At 42.2% G+C, this 18,374-nt stretch overlaps 1 protein-coding gene across 1 annotated transcript; it reads right to left on the reverse strand.

Moving 5' to 3' along the window:
- Window positions 1-7,539: 7,539 nt before the first annotated feature.
- Window positions 7,540-18,026, reverse strand: CDC45 (cell division cycle 45). The gene is made up of 19 exons (XM_027892639.1): window positions 17,929-18,026; window positions 16,618-16,677; window positions 16,250-16,342; window positions 15,661-15,798; window positions 15,119-15,262; window positions 14,619-14,674; window positions 13,987-14,035; window positions 13,335-13,396; window positions 12,959-13,009; window positions 12,353-12,472; window positions 11,829-11,960; window positions 11,332-11,430; window positions 10,921-11,082; window positions 10,585-10,723; window positions 10,138-10,221; window positions 9,527-9,645; window positions 9,011-9,087; window positions 8,519-8,585; window positions 7,540-8,220 (listed from the first exon to the last, which is right to left on the reverse strand). The coding sequence occupies exons 1-18, from the start codon at window positions 17,977-17,979 to the stop codon at window positions 8,521-8,523; spliced, it is 1,701 nt and encodes a 566-aa protein (XP_027748440.1). The 5' UTR covers window positions 17,980-18,026; the 3' UTR covers window positions 7,540-8,220; window positions 8,519-8,520.
- Between the last annotated feature and the right edge of the window lie 348 nt (window positions 18,027-18,374).

The raw sequence follows: 18,374 nt of genomic DNA on the forward strand, positions 1-18,374 counted from the left end.
GAGTTGAGGGTTTATTAGATAATATGAGGGAAAAAAAAAGACAAGCAATTAAGACAAACAATGCTGGCATCAGCTTTTAACCATTCCAAAAAAGATATATCTCTTCCAAAAAGATCTTGTTGGCTCCTACAATCCATTTGTGCAAAGAGATGAGGGTTTTCAGGCTGGCTGGATGGCCCCTGTGCAGCTGTGCTACATTTCATTCCCCCTTTTGTTGCAGAGGCAGTTTAGTGGGACACACTCCCATATCCCAGTCCCTTTCCTGGGTTATTCACAGCAGAACCTTTCACTTGGCATTTCTAACAGCACCATGTAGTGCTGTCATCTCAGGAAATGCCTGGCTGTATTCACTGCTAAATCAAGCAGGAGTCGTGCTGGCAATTCAAGGAACACCTCATCAGAGGGAGAAAAGCAATTGCTGCTGAGCTATTGTTTTCCATTTCATTTCACACACTCAAAGGGCTCTGGTGACCACCCAGTGGGTGCCCTGAAATACAGACTCCAAGACACCTTCCTGAGCTAGAGCAGCAAACCGGATTTACTGCTTGCCCTCTATTGTTACTCAGTCTCTCTTTTCCTGTTAGTTCTTTATTTTCTATTTTTGCACTTCACCCTGTCATTTTCAGCCCTTTTCAGGTTCCCTTCTCGGTTTTGTGTGCAGCAGTTGGAAAGCTCTGTCCCTTTGACCGTGTGCTGCACTCAGGGAGTTGGCTGAGGGGACACTCTACAATAGGAGCCAGCAGTTCAGAGTGAGTCAGAAAAATGAGTCAGAATTCAGTAGCTTTTGCAAGGAAAAAGCCTCATAAAAAGGATGTGTTCATTAAGTTATTGTTCATAACACTGATATCAGCTAATCTACTTACACAGCTACATCTGCAAGTGGAACCAGCTGAAACAACAATACTCTTCCCCTTCTCCACGTTCATGGAGCAGCACAGACTGGATTTGCAAAGCAGGTAACCCTATCCACCAGCCCTGCCCCAGCAAATGCTGGTTCTCTGGATGGGAACAAACTGCTGCCAAATAACAGGAGAAGAAACCAGAGGGAGATTCAGCCCTTTGGTAGGAAGAATGGAAGGGAGCTCAGTGTAACATCAGAGACAGATAACACATGGACAGAAAAACCTCACAGGCAGAGAGGGAAGCTGCAGGATGGTTTGGCTTGTCCTCAGGATGTTTTAGGGGGACACTCTTTCCCTCCCTAGAACAGACATGTCTGGGAAACACTGCGAGTGCTTTACAAAATGCGCACACAGGTCTTGAAAGGATTGTGCCTAATTTTTCAAAGTGTAGCTTTTACAGAGTCCAGAAGTGGTGCTGCTCTGATAGCACACACTTGCAGTGCCATTAACCTAAAGAGTAATGCATTTTACTGACACCAGCTATAAATAATGAAGAACCTACTGGGGTTTGTGTGTTTAGAGTAGGAAAGGTTTTCAGCCATGAACACTTTGGCAAATGAGAAGGTGAAGCCTGAAATGACAGATACTGCCTTCAGTGACAAAATTCCCAAGGAAGACACCACTATGAGCACTGAACTGGTCTAGTACCAGTTGTCTGAACCATCCATTTTAGATTAAAATTAAACCTGAATATTGATCTAACCTCTTTAGAACATCTAATTGAGGCAGTCAAACACAGGCATTGACATGCACTGAGCAAGCTCCAGCTCTGTTTGGAAGGCATTTATCTGAGCAGAGCAGTAAGTGCAGTGCAGCACCTACCACACCTCATCCCAGCATTCCCAGCTAAAGCATCAGGTTGCAGAATTATATTACAGCACCAGTTCTGCAACTGTTCAGGTCGAGATCTTATTTCCATTTCCTTATGAATTTGTCTCCATGCTGTAAGAGCAGCCTGGAGAGCAGGCTTGCCTCAGGAGACTGCAGGGCAACAGCTTCCAAACTTGCCATTGTGTAAACAAAGCTCCCACGACACCTGCCCACCACGAGGGATCAGCCAGACCAAAGCCCAAGGCTCTCAGGAGTTTCTCTGAACTTGACAGTTTACCACTGGAACAGCCCAGAAGAAAACTGTTTGGAGAGCATCTCTTTTTACTTATTTAATTTATTAATTTTAACAGCTTCCATATGATGTAACACTTGCAGTTAAAAGAGACTTCCCTGAAGGAAACGCAGCAGCCCCAGGCAAACACTTACAATGGTAATTTTTTTAAAGATGAACGTCCTTCCTGTTCTGCAACACTCTGTGTAACATAATACAGAAATACTAAGGAATGCACCAAGCCTCAAACATTCAGGCAGACTGCTAATGGCAGGCAGTTGCCATAAGACAGTGTAAGAGCCTGACCAGTATCCTACAGTCTTGTTACTTGAGTCCTGAATTACTGCACTGACCACAGCAATGCTTAAAAAAATACCATTTTACATTGCCATTCCTCAGAGGCTACTGGTCCAGCCAGACTTTCAGATCAGACAGCAGGTCATTATTAATGGCATTCTTACTTCAGGAGCCCCTTGGTGACTTCTTTCAGCAAATAAAAACACACCAAGAGCTGACTGTCCCTGTGAATTCTTTCCAATTCAGTGGCAGGTACCTCTGATTTTCCACTGACATGCTGCATATGAATGATTAAATGAAAGTAAATTCCACTGAGCTAAACAGTGGAAAGAGACACCAGCACCACAGGGACTGAGAACACAGACAGGCTACATCAGTGAGAAGAGATGACTCTGAATGCTTCACCCAGTTAAAAGGACAGCACCCCTTGTAAGGGAGCAAGGCCAGGAAGGTGTAACCTCAATTAAAACTCGTTGGGAAAAAACCCACAAAGGACTGAGAATATCACAGTACCTGTCTAACACAGGTAAATCTGGTTATTAACAAGAAGGAATATCCTAAGAAGTCACCTACAGTTGTTTAGTGAGTGACAAAGACTTCAGAAAAGAGTGTTGTTGAACTAGGGAATAAAAAAATGCCCAGATCTCTTCCTATAATAAACCCAGATCCAGCACTGGGAGGAACAGCTTGTGGTACAGCTTGTGCATCCATTTTACTCAGATTCAGGAGGTATGATCAGGCTCACCCAGAGTTCCCTCTGGGAAGCCCTCTCTGATTTGAGGAGTCTCCTGAGCCTTCAGCTCCCTGCAAACAGCCCCAGCAGTGAGTGCCAGATGCCTGCTGTGGTATCAGATGACCAGAGCACTGTCTCATTACACTGCCCAGGCACACGGGGCAGGCACAGGCAGCATGGCAAGGCACCCTGTGCCAGGACAGCCTCCCAGCTCTCAGCTGCCCTGGGGGCAGAGGGAGTCGATGACTGTCCCTCAGCAGCAATGACTGCGAGAGCTGCTCTGACAGACTCAGGGATGCCATGAGTTTGCAGACAGCTGAGTAAAGGAGCCCTTGTCTACTCTGAACCTTTGTGTTGCTTCTCCCATTCCGCCACCTTCTTAACCACAAAAATCAAATTGCTTGAAGAGGAGAGTCCAGTCTGAAATAAAAGTTCACATAATTTGCTTTCCCTAGTGAATGTTCTGCAGTATTTCCTGCTGAGAAAGTGTTTATAACCCAAATGCTTGGGCATAAAGGTGGCACTTTCCAACTCCACCCTGGGCAGCATTTTTTTAGTCCTTGAATCTGATCCAAAGGGAACTTTCAGTACCACCTTGAAGCCAACAATGGTACACAAGAGCCAAGAGGGACTTCAGTTTTCCGTTTAGAGAACAAACATTTCACGGCTTTCTTTCCCTCTGACCAGCCAGACTTACCCACAAAGGACCTTTCAAAGGAATGTTTTCAAGAATATTCCTTCGATGAGGGAACCATACCCATGGTGATTGATAGGTGTACACAAAATCAGCAGCCAAATGAGGTTTTTACTGCTCTGAGAACAGCCCTGGGGTTTTATGTTTTGATTCCTCCTCAGCTGTGATTACTCCACTTCCCTTTCAGTAAATCCTGCTCTGTATTACTCCCATCTTTACAAGTCAGCACACCCTGAGTGGCCAATTCAGCTCAAAGCCATCTTCAAAGAACTCCCCTACAAAAGAGACTTGATTTTAAAACTTCCTCTTTCAGACCTTAGAACTGAGGTCCTGCAGTCTAGTGATTAGTGATCACTCCTAGAAAGATGTAGCGTTTTATGACGTTATTGTAGTATAAACCACATGTTTGCATAGAGGACAATCGAGGATACACATACATACTCCTCTAGATCAAGGGAAAGCTCCCTAATATCTCCAAATATTCAACACAGGAATATTTTCTGTCCTCTAGAACAAGTAGCAAGTAAAAATAGTGAACATTTGCAAATTAATGGCAGTTTTTGTTCTCCCCTGACTGAAAATGATTGAGAGGAGCAACAATGGTAATCAAGACACAGAACAGTTCCTGTGAAAGGCAGAATTAAGATGTGATCCTTCAGACTGGCAAGAGATGACTGTGGGGAATACAAAGAGGTTTTACAGAATGATGAGTACACAGAAGAGTAGAAACTACAGAGCACCAAAAAAGGTAGCAATGGGCAGGTTGGAAAAAGGACTAAAAAGTTGTAGGTTTCTTATCCAGTTTCTGGACAGGTTGCAGATCTACTCACTAAAGATATTGCACAGAGGTTTGCAAGGATCTGGAGGAAGTAATTCAGATTCACAGATAACCACTGACAGCTACCAAATAACAGCAACACACCTGGCTCAGGATGTCCTGGAGCACAAGGGCTGGCAGAGCACTTGTTTGTCTCTGGAAGGAAGCAGCACAGGCAGCTGCTTTGTTTCTATACATTTCCCCAGCACCTGCTTTTCACATTACAGGTGCAAGACTAAGTGGCCCTCTGGCCTCCCCCCATGGCTGTTCTTGCCACACACCCAGGGACTCTTCCATACAAGAAAGTTGTAATATCCTTTAATTCTCCTGGTTTTTCCTAAAGAGAAATAGCAAAGGAGGTAAGAATTGATTCTTACCCACTATGCAAGCGTGACAAGGTAAGTAAGTCACTGCAATTCTTTTGTGGAGTGATTCACTTCAATTCCAACCAAACGAGGTCCTTACTGTGCAATTTCAATTATGTTTAAATTTATCACCCCATAAAGAAAACTGCCATGAATCACTGAGCAGGAATGGTATAAATCAGCTTGTTCAGCTACTTCAGTACTTTGGTATTTAAAGATTTTCACTATTTTATTTTGCTAAAAAAACCCCTAAAACCTTTCAAAGGATTTGTTTCATACTTTTATTGCTCTCTAAAGCAGATTAGCAGCGCAGAAATAATTTGAAGAGCTGATTAGGAGGCTACTATTACAGCAAGCAAACACAGTGGAAGGAGGAGTTTCTGCAGCTTCAATATAATCCTCAGGGAATGTTTCTATTTGCATTCAGACACGGCTACAGGTGGAATATCACTGTACATTTAAGAGGTTAACTTGATTTCTTAGTGCTCTATTTTTTTTTTTAAATTACTTGTTAGAGCCACATTTTCTGTTCAGGAAAATCAACCAAGCCCATAATTATCTCCTCATGAAGAGATGTCAGGAGTTCCTGGCACAGAGTCTCTGTCCAGCACTGAACTGTAAGAAATGACCACTGGAACGACAGTTTCAGTGGGTCACTCAAACACCAAGTTACTGCTGCTGAACAGAACTGCTCCTCAATTTCCTCATACAATGATGCTCCAAGTAATATTACCATTTTAATCTACAAATTCTACAGCACAGAACAAACTGCATAAGGAGCATCTGGTTCATTGCACATATTGTAAAGTGCTGACACGCAAAAGTTTTATCTACTGGCAAAAACTTCTTCAGGTGTCTATGTAGATTGAATAACTTTCTTTCCACACAGAATTCCACATTCCTGACTGATTTATGGCTACATTTGGCTGGCCTGGGGATCAGTTCAACAGCTGATCAATTCTAAAATTTGCAAAAGCATTCTTGGCACTTCCAGTAATCTTGGGGAAAATAGAACCTTAAAAACCAGCAAACTCCTGAAAAAACAATAAAGGAGGGACAAGGAAAGCTTATATTTCATGTTACACATCTGTTTGGTCAGAGACCCTGCCAGTATAGCAATTGCCAACACATCCAGCACAGAAACCAGCTCCCACTCCTCATCCTGCCAGCATCATGAAATCTGCTGGAAAGGTGCATGTGCATGAAAACTGCCCATTTCCCAAAACACACAAACACGGGCAAGACCTGTGTTCATCACAACAGCAGCAGAACCCAGACGTGCCCTGAAAGGGAATGGAGTAAATGCAGAAAGTGGCAGGAGAGGGACAGGGCAAACAACAGCAATGAGAGATTTGCTGAGGTGAGATGAAGGAGTTCACAGATTCTGTATAGACGGTAGAGGGAAAAACCCCATGAAAACCAACCCCCAAATAAGAAGATAAAGGTAATAGCTTGCTCAGGTACCTATCAAAACTACCCCGTCTACTGAAAACACAACATGTAGTAACTAAACTGAGCTGTTATGTGCCCATGCTTTTTGATGCCTTCCTCATGACATCTTTTTCTGTCCAAAATTCTTGTACAGGGAGAAAATTGGCAATTTGGTTGGTTGTTTAGGATTTCCTGCTCGATGGCCACTGAACCGTGAGTCAGAGCTGCAGGATGTGTGAGAGCTCCATGCAGTCCCTGAGCAGCACTGTGCCTGTGAGAGCTGACACAGCGAGAGGTCTGACTCCAAACACGTTTATTTGCATGGCAGCCACCCTGTATTTGTATTTCTGTCTGACATTTACATCTCAAAGCATGGGAGCCCTAAATGTATGATGGCACTGAACTACTTACAGTCATTTAGTGCTGTGGAAATGGTCGTGATCCTTCTATGACAAATAAATGATTTTCCTCCATTTCCCTTGGACTTGACCCCCTCAGCAGTTTGCAACTGAAAGATGAAGTGAGTTTATTTCAAAGTGCACTTCAGTGTCACACAGACTCCTACCTTTTACACTGCTGTCAGTGTTCACAAAACAGCAGAAACACCTGTTTCCATCTCCAGAGACCCAAAGCACAGGAAGTGCTTCACAACTGTGACAGAATTACTGTATACTGTGTACAGAAAACCCAAACTGTGCTGGTGATCAGGAATATCATTTATTGCCAGTGCTATCTACTAAATATACAAAACCAAAGGGCAGCATTATGTTTTATCTTAGGAAGCACAATTTTTGGGCCATCCCAGTTTGGCAGAGATTTTACTCAGATGAGACGACAATATATAAAAAATTTTAAAAATCACTTTCGTTTGAATAAAAATATACAGTTTAATTAGGTTCCTGTTGGCTACATTTAAATCGTGTAATATTAAATTAATCTGTATTAAAATATGTACAAAATTGATGTAATGATGCATAACCTTTATATATTCCTTATAATACACGAAAACATTGAACTCACAGAGAATTCAAGTAAACATTGCAAGAAGAAAAGAATTCCAAATGTACACATTTACACACCCACCAAGGCACAGCAGGTTAAGGCCAACAAGCCACTTCATTTCATATCACCAAGGTAAAATGAAATCTGTTGTGGAACAGGATGAGTTACGCTGTCAACATTTATATTGCTGCAGAATCATCATGGTACTTTAGGCTCTTTCCAGGAAAATTATTCCCAAAGTCAAGCTACAAGTGGCAATACACTATCACAGTGCATGACTAAAAAGGCTTTATTACACTGGAAATCCTCAAATTATGCATTGGGTGTTTGGCAGTTACTCAGGATTTGGATTTTAAAAGCCCTAAAATCTTAGAACTTGTCTCACAAGACAATTCTTTTAATTAAACTCCAAGACTTCAACCTGATAGTACTAAAAACCAGTTTCAACATTCTAGAATTTCAGGTAGAGTCAAATAGTTCATTTGAAAAATAAAAAGCATTCAAGCCAATTTTAAAAGCACATTTGAATGGTAATATAAATATGGAACTTCTTCAAACCTATTTTTTATTGTTAATCAACAACTAAACGTCCCAGGACCACGTCTACTCATAAAAGCAAGTTTGACAAACAGACGTCCTATTTACGAACACCTCTTATGGGGTGGATGTTCAGAAAAAGGAGTGTTCAGTATCTGAGTGCTGAGGTCAGAATCCTTTTGACCTCCCAAGAGGCATAAAAACAACAGTCCAGGCCTGTACCAGCTCCTAAGACAAAGCAAGATCCATCACAAGTGCAGCACCACGAGCTTTGGAACATCCCAAACAACGGCGGAGGGTCTGATCCTCAGCGTCCGGCACTGGGAGCCAAAGAGCACCACTGTGTAACGAGGGCAGAGACAAGAGGAAACCATCAGCAGTCACAGTGCAAAGGGAGAAACACGTGGGGGTAGAAGCCATGCATGACTCTGTGTCTATCAAACAGCCTTGAACGAGTGTTCACAGTGTACCAACAGTCACAGCTACAGACAGACTCCTATCTCCATCTCTGTTCCAGAGAAAAATCACACACTGGCATGGGCTACAACCCTAACACTGTGAAAGAAGGAGAATATTCTACAGGTTACTAGCTTGAACTGTAACTCATTTTGTAATTAGTCCTCCTTATAGTGTCTTACCATTAGGACAAGAGGGAAATGAGGGCATCCAGGAACTTGCTCCGATCTTCTGTTTTCAATTCAATTACTAGAATACAAAACATTTTATTACAAGATGCAAACAACTGAATTATATGCCAGATGTCACATTTGAAGAGCAATAATCCTGAGTATACTAATTTATATTCTTACTCAACTTTAAGAGGGAGAAAGAAAACCTAATTACTTGGACAAAACTAAAGCACACGATTTTGTGTTCAGACTTCAGCAAGCTCTGATTTCTAGGTGCTCATTACACAACATAGCGGGCACTTTTTAAATCTCAGCATGTTTCTCTTTGTGTTCATCACACATCCATAAACACACGTTAAAAACTGCCTCTTTTGTAAGCATGTACAAAGATGGGCAAATGAGTGTCTCATCAACGCCAGAGGTGGTTTGGCTGCTGAATATAACCCCCCTCACAGATCAGCTCGCCGAGCCAGCAGTGCCCCCTGGGGCAGGGATACTCACTCGACATGTCGAAGTGGTTGTGCAGTGTCCTGGAGCTGGTGCTGTCTGCCGCCTTCTCAAAGGCCCTCCCGAAAAAGCTGGAACACAGATGAGCATTAGGGAAAAGGATGTATTTACTGAGGTAGGAATGTGGAACCTCTTCCTTGCTGAGAGCTGAAAACGGCTCCTAGACGTGCCTCAGGTGCCGTGTATTCAACACACGCCTCGCTTATGCGTGTGCAAAAAGCTTTACATCTTTAAATCTTTACATTTTAGAAATGAAGCCGTGGGCCACATAGTGAACTATTTGCCTCGTTCAGTCAATTATTTCCCTCTTTTAAGAGGGAAGAAAGGTCCTGAAGACCTGTATCCTCTGTCAAAGTATCTCGTGCACGGTGTATGCAAAAGACGTGTTCTTCTTGGCGATTCAAGTCAACAAAATCAGTGTTTAGTATATACAGGAAGGATACATTTGCTTCAGAGGCAGGAAAACTCTTGGGATAACCTTTAGTGAGAACTTATAAACGCTGTGCTTACTTCTTTTTGTCCGAGCTCTCTGTCTCTGGAGGGATGCCCACCATGATCACAGTTCCCTGCTCCACGTCCATGGGTGCAGCCATGACCAGGGGCAGCAGCTTGCAGCGCTTGTTTTTTGTCTGCAGGTCAGAAACCTCTTTGTTAGACAGAGCTCAGGAACCAATTTAGTATCAGCTCCCCACATGAGATGGTACTACAGGCACTCATGTAAGGGTGCAGCTTAGTACACATGCAACTCATGTAGTGAGTTCAACTGAAGGTGGTTTCTTTACAAGATCTCTTAATCCCCTTCTTCCTTCCAGCAAAAGTCACTTTAAGGACCAATAGAAATTTGAGTGATGTGCTCCCTCGAAACTCAGAAAATTACACAAAGATTTAGATTGTAATTATCTCAGCAATGAAAACTCTCCCTAATGCTGTGAAGTCTCCCAGAGAGGTATCTTTCCTAGAGCAGCATGTGCAGATATGCCAAAATTATACAATCAATTAGCAGAAAAACATTATTAATATTTTCATATTATGTTTCTAATAATCAACTGCAAGTATCCAACACAACAGTGACTACTACACTGGCCAAAAGTTTGTGAGTCAAAATATTTTAATTTACTTACAGAGCAAACAAATGACTTGAGCAAGTTTTTACTAAGCAGGCACAGAGACACAGGTTTGGAAAACAGTTTCACATCTGGTGTGCCCTAGGAAAAGAGGAATTATTTCAATTGCAGTACAAGATGATTCTTATACCTGTATAATTTTACTATATACTGACAAGTCTAGAAGCTTTGTGTGGCTCAAGGAACATTACAAGAACCGTCACAACCCAGGAGTTTGGGTTCCCCCAGCTTTGCAGAGATCCCTCCCCCCTTGTGAGGGCTGGTTCTTCCTTTGGGAAGTTCAGAGCAGATGTCAGTGTTGACCCATCAGGGCACAGCACAGGATATGAAACAGGTTCTTTCTCACAGTAATTCCTATGGAATTAGCAGTTAGGAAAAGTGTTATTCAAGGATGATGGAGACAAAAAGGAGAGTCAAATGAGCAGCTGACTATAGAATGCTGACCTCCATGAGGGAACAGTAGAGAAATGGCCCCTGAGAGATGACGAGGTTGGTGCAAATACAGCTGGCCACTGTCTGCTGGATGGCACGGAGCTGCTTCTTGGCCAGGTCCAGCCCTTGGTGCAGCTTGTCCAGGTTACCCCTGCAACAGAAAGCATAAAAATAGACATGTCCTTATAAAAATAAAGCTTGTCACACAAAAATGAAACCTAAACACTATTCACAGAGATAATTGGATTTTTCTTCAATAGCTTATGAAGCAACAATGCGTATTTGAGATACGTAATCCACGTTCCATAAATAAAATTGGAAAAGAATGAAGAGACATATTTTCAGTACCTGGAGAGACTGTCCAAAGCTTTAATGAAATTAGTTGTTTCAGGCCCCTCTTTCTCTATATTCTCCATGAGAGAAGTTGTTGCATAAACTATATCACTTGCTGAGAACTTGTTCTTAAAGCCAAAGTGAATGCTGAAGGTCTGAACTCTTAAATCTTTCATTCTGCAAAATGAGATAAACCCAGGAAAGTTAATGAACATTGTCAGTATTAGCACACTGAGGACACAGCTGCTAACATTAAGAGCATGAAGACAAATCTTACCCTAACATTTGCAATGAGCCCAGTGTTACTTTGTCAGTCAAAGAACTGTATTTTTTTAAAACAAGATGTTAGAACTTCTTCATGCAAAAATATTTGAACTTAATTGAAAAGTATTTTCAAATAAAGCCTCTGTATTTAAAACAACTTACCCAAATTTGTTTGCAGATTCTTCAATCATTTCCCGAAGATTTTCTTTCAAAGACATGTCCATGGAATTAAACTTCTGTTTCACTTGCTTCAAAGGCAAACTGAAAAGAGAAGGAAAAAATACATGAATAGGCATGCCAGAGGAAAAAATATTTTTCCCTTGTTTTTTGATAATATTTTCTTAATTATTAGATAATTTAGCGAGCTTAAGTCTGACAAAAGTTGTTTACATTAATTTTTCTTTAGTCCTTAAAAGGCAGATGTGAGAAAGCAGAGGTTACTTGCTAACCTGCCATTCCATGCATAGAGGTGAAGTGTTGCTTGTAAACCAACAGACAACTGCATCACTCCACTCCAAGAGACACTGCCACCTACTCAGAGCCCCACAATCTTTTAAAAACTAACAAGTTGAGCATTTACGAGATATATGCTGAATATTTTCCCATAATTCATTGAAAAAAAGGATCCCTTAATCAAGACACAGACTTTTATAACTCACCCCATGTCAGCCAAAAACTCCTGGAGCCTCTTCTGCCCTTGTACAGACCAAAGCTTAAGCCTAGCAGAGGTGTAGGAGGTATTACAGAGACTTTCATAAAGAGACCAGTGCTGATACAGGGCCAGACGCAGACTGGACAGGAATTAGGGCAAATAACTATAAACACAGTCATCTGAAGCTGCAAACACCAACAAAACTCCACAAGTCATGTTTAAGTATTCAGTTGCCCTCAAATCTCCATTTGTTGTGATTGCCTCTCAGCAGCAGAGAGGGGCAGGGATATTGTGATTGCCTCTCAGGAGCAGAGATGGATGGGGCAGGGATATTGTAACTGCCTCTCAGCAGCAGAGACAGGGCAGGGATACTGTAATTGCCTCTCAGCAGCAGAGATGGATGGGGCAGGGATACCGTAATTGCCTCTCAGCAGCAGAGATGGATGGGGCAGGGATTTTTCCCTGGATGGAGACTCCAGAGGGGCTCAGCACACGGGCAGAGTGCAGCTGCCCAGCCCTTGGCAAGGATACTCGTACTCGAAGGCTATCCTGGTGCAGTCGATGGACAGGGAGTTCTCCTCGTCCTCGTTGCGGTGGTTGTGGCGGGACACGTGGCGCTGCAGGGTCCCGATGTCCGTCACGTACTTCATCCTAAACGACAACAAAGCCCTCACTTCACGCCCTTCTGGGGAATTTTGTTCTTGATGATGGGAAAGTGTTGGGTACGGTCAGCAGCATGAAAACATCTCAACCCCCCAAACTCCTAAAGGATGGTTTTCCAGTAATCAGCCATACACCCAGGCAATGAAAACTCAAACAAACCCAACACTGAGAGACAGACCGAGAGACTGGAGGATACAGAGCATACAAAAGTTTTTTCCTTTAATAAAACTGTATCAAGTTCATACTTAGGTAAACTACTCTTAAACACCATTTCTTCCCAGATCAGAAGTGATTGTTTTATGATTTTCTGAAAAATAAAGTTGGTTTTAAAATTCTAAATAGTAGAAAATACTTATTCCCTTAGGTCTCCTGATCTCTATTAATTGCTATTAGTTACTCCCAAACCCAAAATTTTAGAAGGTAGACAAATAAATAAGAAATAATAATAAATAGAAATTAAAAAATCTTCCTTACTGAGTGATTTTATCTTGGACCCATTGATCTGTAAGGCCAACAATAGCCCACCTAAAATTTTTTTGGAAAAAAGGAACAGGAAAAAAAAGGTTAAAGCCACAAGTATTCCAATACAGTATGCTATATTTAACCCTCTAAGTGTGTAACAGAAAAAATCAGAAACACTGTCCAGCAGCAGGACCCAGAAGTTCCTCCCTAGCAGTCGCACACATGTAGCACCTACAGCATCTTGCTGCTCGTTATTCACTGACACAGAAGTGGCCTCTAGCTGAAGATGTGCAGTCCCTCACAGAAGCTGAGTAACTCTGGGCAATCTTGCCTGTCTTTGCTGGGGGTTTAAGCTTCCAGCCTCTCTGGGAAACGATGAGGAACATACCACAACATGTCGTTCAGGTCCTTAGACATCATCCACGCCAGATCAAACATCACCATCGCAGACTGCAGGGGGGGAGAGCAAAAAGACAGCGTGAACAGTCACAGGATCCTCACTTCATGAAACAGGCAGAACACAGGTGAATTTGCCAAGTTTTAGCATGTTATTAAAGCTCCAGGAATCACACTGGAGTCTGACAATCTGCCAGGGTCTCACTAAGATACTAAGGAGAAAGCAAAATGTTTCAGAGAGCTCTGTGAACCTGTATTATATACAAAGCAAACACTTAACAAAATATAAAAACAATCAAAGGCCAAACGAAATAAGAAACAGTTTGATGGCCCAAGTGCCATGTTTGGGATATCCTGAACTTTGAAAGACAAACAAGTCCCTTACACGCTCAGGTCTTTTTGTGAAAGTATCTTGTGCAGAGATAGATACTTTTGTCAAGGCCTAAAAATCCACCAGAAAACATTAAACTAAGTTAAATTACTTGTATATTTATAAAAAAATAACAAAATGTAACAATATTATATTGCACATTATTATTAGATAATTATATAGTTCTAATAGGTAATTATAACCTCAGATATTGTCCAGTTACCTTTACATTGTCACCTTGGGTTTTTATGGCAAACAAAGAGTTAATACTTACTGAGGTCCCATGGTATTCATATTGCTCATAATCAAAGAGGATTTCTCGTCTAAAAAGGGGAAAAAAACCAATACATTTGACTTAAGGATGAACTGATCATTGGATCCAATTGAAAATATAAGCCCAGAACTGCAAATAATATCTCAGATTCATTTTAGCAGTGAAAGAAATCAAACTCAGGTTGGAAATTGTGCGAGGCAAACAGACCCCAGTAATAATGTGGAAACCACTCTGAAATGTACTCATAAAGCAAAAAGGAGAAATTTGTTAAATCACTATTCCTCAAAGCCCATTTTATCTGATTTGCTCCTGCCCATTCCTATTAATGGGATTGTAAAAGAAGACAGAAGCACAAACTTCACCCTAGGATGGGCAAGACAAGAATACCACAGCTATTTCAGTGAAGCAATGCACCTACTGCTACTCACATTTTAAATTGCTATTTACAACATCCCTCATCTAAACATTTTAGTTTTATACAGTAAATATCCCTCTCAGCTTTCTGAACAGAACTAGAACTAAAGCATCTTGCAAGTCATGTTGGGATCATGTTTGCCTTCCTAACAAGATTCTAGTCAAAGACTGAGAGTAAGAACAAGAGGTACAAGCAACATAAAACCCAGTCAGCACACCTGCGTGCTTCCCATTCTCGCCTCTGTCGCCTTCTCATCGTCCTCTCTATCACATCCTGTGAATTAATTGGGATGGTAAAAGCTAGATTAGCATCTAGACACTTTAATGATTAAATCTTAATTAAAAAATGTAATTAAGGTATTCATTATAAAGAACTTTTTAAAAGAATTATTAAAAAAAAAGAATATTGCTATGAACAGCATCTCATGAGTCAAGTATTAGTATCAAATATTTTTCCAAGGAACACAGCTGTAAGAAGTCATTAAGCGTAATCAAGTTCAAAACATCTTTCTGTGTTAGGAGAAAATATTTCTATGCAGTTCAGATAAATAAACCCTTGTTATTTGTGAAACTCTACCTGATTATTTTTACATCATGCACTCTAATTTGTGATCTAGTGGAACACAATTTTTAAAGTGAAATACAAGTATTTGTTGCAAAATACAAGTTTTAACAGTTTTATTTTCCTTATTCTCACAACAAAGTAGCAGAAACACACCTCTTCAAAACGTCTGCGCTTGTCTGAAGGTTCTGAGCCCTCACTTTCACCCTCTGAATCCTCTTCTTCCTCCTCTTCATCTCTGAAGATATCATCATAAGCAGGAACATCGAGATCATCATCTTGCTTGACTAACAGCTTAATCTAGCAAGAAAAAAATGTAGTTAGGGAGTAAAACATCTTAAATGACATATGAGAATACTTCAGTATTCTTACTAAGAGAAACTAAAAATTCATTTTTATTTTATAATTTCATTTTATAATTCCAGGAGTATCAAAAACATTGGTTTTGAATAGAGAGACCATACTGATTTATACAAAGTAAGGGTAAAAAAAAACATATTCCTTTCTTTACAGCATTACTGGATGAATTATTTTTACTTTTTTTTTTGATTGTTAAAATCAAATAATTTGTGTTTAATACTCGGAATTCTATGTGTTGCTGCTCCCTGACCTACTACCTAATGCTGGAAGCAGTTTTGCTCTACACCACTCACCACCACACTGTGGGGAGGTTTTTATCATGAAAGAAAAGTCCTTACCTGTGTGTCATTGTAAACATTCACTACATTAATAGGTCTGTGGCTGTCACATACAAAAAAAAAGGTGTCTTCTTCAGGCTGCAGGATTTCCAGGAGGTCAACATTGGCACCACAATTAATAAGAACAAAGTATTTGAACTGAAAAAAAAAAAAAAAAAAAGAGTTTAAAAAAAACCCCCTTGTTACTGAAATGAACAGGGGACACAGAAGACTGAAAATACCTTTACAAAACCTTCAAAACACTCATCATCGCCAAAACTTGGATTTGCTTTCTGATATTTGATGTCTTCATAGCAGAAACTTTTTGTAAGACAAAACACCAAACTTGGGGACATCCAACACCACCACTCTTTATATCTCAAAAGGTAAGCAAATCTAACTTGGCTCTATCAAAATTATAGCACACTAGTTTGGCCTGATATGAAGAACTGAACAAGCTTGTTACTGGTATGATAGAACGTAACCACAGTTTTGAGGTAACCTTTAATAAGAAGCAGTTTAAAAGCTGGCATTTTAAATGGGAAAAGGGAAGAAGTGCCTCTCTTTAGAAGATGAGCTGCAGCTTAAGAAGTTTCCCGTCTTTTGTCACCTGATCTTTGTGCTCCAGAAAGGCGGTTTCCAGCTCCTGCCACCCAGACACTGGGACGAGGGTGTACTGCACGTGGTCGCACTGGAACAGGGCCTGGAGGGAAGCAAACAGCTGTCAGGGGAGATGAAGGAAACAGCCTCTCCTACAATGCCAAATTCTGTTCCATACTAATCTTTCTAGTAAAGACATCCCAAATGCCAAATCTACAGGAACCCAGAGGATGACTCACCAGTTTTCCATGTAATAACTCATGGAAAAATTAAGTTACAAAAGCAGATTAAACCTTTACCCTTTCCTCGGTTCAAACCAGTTAAAAGGATCCCAGGGTATATTTTCTTTTACTGCAGTGATAATGAACCAAAACTTACTTGGAGTATTTTACAAGCACATAACGCATCAACATCTGAAGCGACAAGAAGAAGAACACGCTGCAAAAATAACAAAATAAATACATTAATACAGGTGTCAGATCTGATGTGTGGAACATGAAATGCATAGACCACTGTGAGGCCAGAAGTTTAGGTAGATATCATTATAAGCATAAAATGGAATTGCTTCTGAATGGACACTGCAACCAAAATTAACCAGTTTAGATCCCTGTAAATATGAACAGAAAGCAACCCCAAAGGATACCCAAAATATGTCAGCTGCTTTAGGGAAATGTAACTACTCAGGTTCCTCTGAATCACTCACTGGTTTCAAGGTTCAAAACTAGTCAATCCCTACAACTATTTTAATTGTGTATAGAAAAGCCTTGGTTTTCAGCATGGCATCTGGAACAATTTTGACTAAAGAAAATCTTACTAAAATAAGAGCAAGGCAATGTGTGAAATAAATTGTGTTGCCTAAATCAAGGTTGACTGGTGGATTGGTTTTTGTTGTTTTCTTTTCAGTTTCGATGTTTTTGTTTGGCAAGGGTGTTGCTGTGCTGGGGTTTGGGTTTGTTTTTGTTTTGAGATTTTGCTCACAGTTGGGGAAATCAAGAGAAATACTTCCATTTGCACAATCTATAATATCGGTTCATGGGTAGCAATGCCAAAACACTGTCTAACAAATCTTTACCGCCTCGGTGTACAAATCTACTGTGGACGCAGTTAAGCAAAACAGGGGTTAAAAATGAAAATAGCCAACCAGACCTGCTACGGAATCTGGGTGAACAACAATAAAACAGTTAAAAAGATATATAGAAACAGAGCAGCTTAGAGGCATCATGGTTAAGCACCAGACCCAGGAGAACACCAGAGAACACCTTCCTGAGGAAGCAGAACTGCAATGGAAACCCCTGGCGAGTCAGTTTTGTGTCGGGTTTCCGAGGGCAGGGAAAGGGAAAACTGCCGGGGGATGTTTACGAGCCGGGGGAGAGGCACTGCCCCGGGAGCGAGACCCCCGCTGCCCCAAACCCCAGAGCGCCTCAGGGCCGGGACAGCCCGCACCGCCCCGCTCCGTGAGGGGACGGAACCGCGGGACCCCGAGGAGAGAGAGAGCCCTGAGGGGAGAGAGAGAGAGCCCTGAGGGGAGAGAGAGAGAGCCCTGAGGGGAGAGAGAGAGAGCCCTGAGGGGGGAGAGAGAGAGCCCTGAGGGGGGAGAGAGAGAGCCCTGAGGGGAGAGAGAGAGCTCTGAGGGGGGAGAGGAAGAGAGAAAGCTCTGAAGGGAGCCCCCCGCCCCCAGATCACCCTCACCTGGGTGACGATCACATCGTAGAACTCCCGGCGGCAGTCAGAGACGAACATGGCGGGAAGGAGGAGCGGGAAGGAGCGGCGGGAATGCCGGAGCGGCGGGAATGCAGGAGCGCCAGCCCCGCTCCCGGGCCGGCCCCGCTCAAACTGCGCGCCAACCAGCCCTGCGCCCCATTGGTCGGCGCCTCACGACACTCTGGCCAATGAGAATGCGGCAGCCCCGCCGACGCGGCGCAGACTGCCCAGTCCCTTCCGGATGTCCGCCAATGGGATTGGAGGGAGGCGGTGGCGGCACGCGCGACCGGCCAATCCCGAGAGGGCTTCAGCCGGAAGCACCGCGCTGAGTCTGTGTAGCCGTCTCCGCCATCTTTTCCGCGGGCGAGGAGTTTGTTCTGCCTTTACGGCGAGCCCGGCCAAGCGGCGGCGGGGCCGCAACAAGGCGCGATGAC

The sequence above is a fragment of the Empidonax traillii genome, unplaced genomic scaffold (genome assembly GCF_003031625.1).
Source record: "Empidonax traillii isolate 1590-97213 ecotype Southwest subspecies unplaced genomic scaffold, ASM303162v1 scaffold361:size2146424, whole genome shotgun sequence".
Lineage (NCBI taxonomy): Eukaryota > Metazoa > Chordata > Aves > Passeriformes > Tyrannidae > Empidonax > Empidonax traillii.

Bases quoted from the DNA above. Each gene is read 5' to 3' on its own strand.
- CDC45 (XM_027892639.1), bottom strand. From the start codon at position 17,979: ATGTTCGTCTCTGACTGCCGCCGGGAGTTCTACGATGTGATCGTCACC. The intron at 13,397-13,986 runs GTAAGTATTAAC...CCCCCCCTGCAG, and splicing joins ATGAATACCATGGGACCTCA to TCTGCGATGGTGATGTTTGA. The intron at 8,586-9,010 runs GTGAGTATCCCT...TTTGTATTCTAG, and splicing joins CAACCACTTCGACATGTCGA to TAATTGAATTGAAAACAGAA.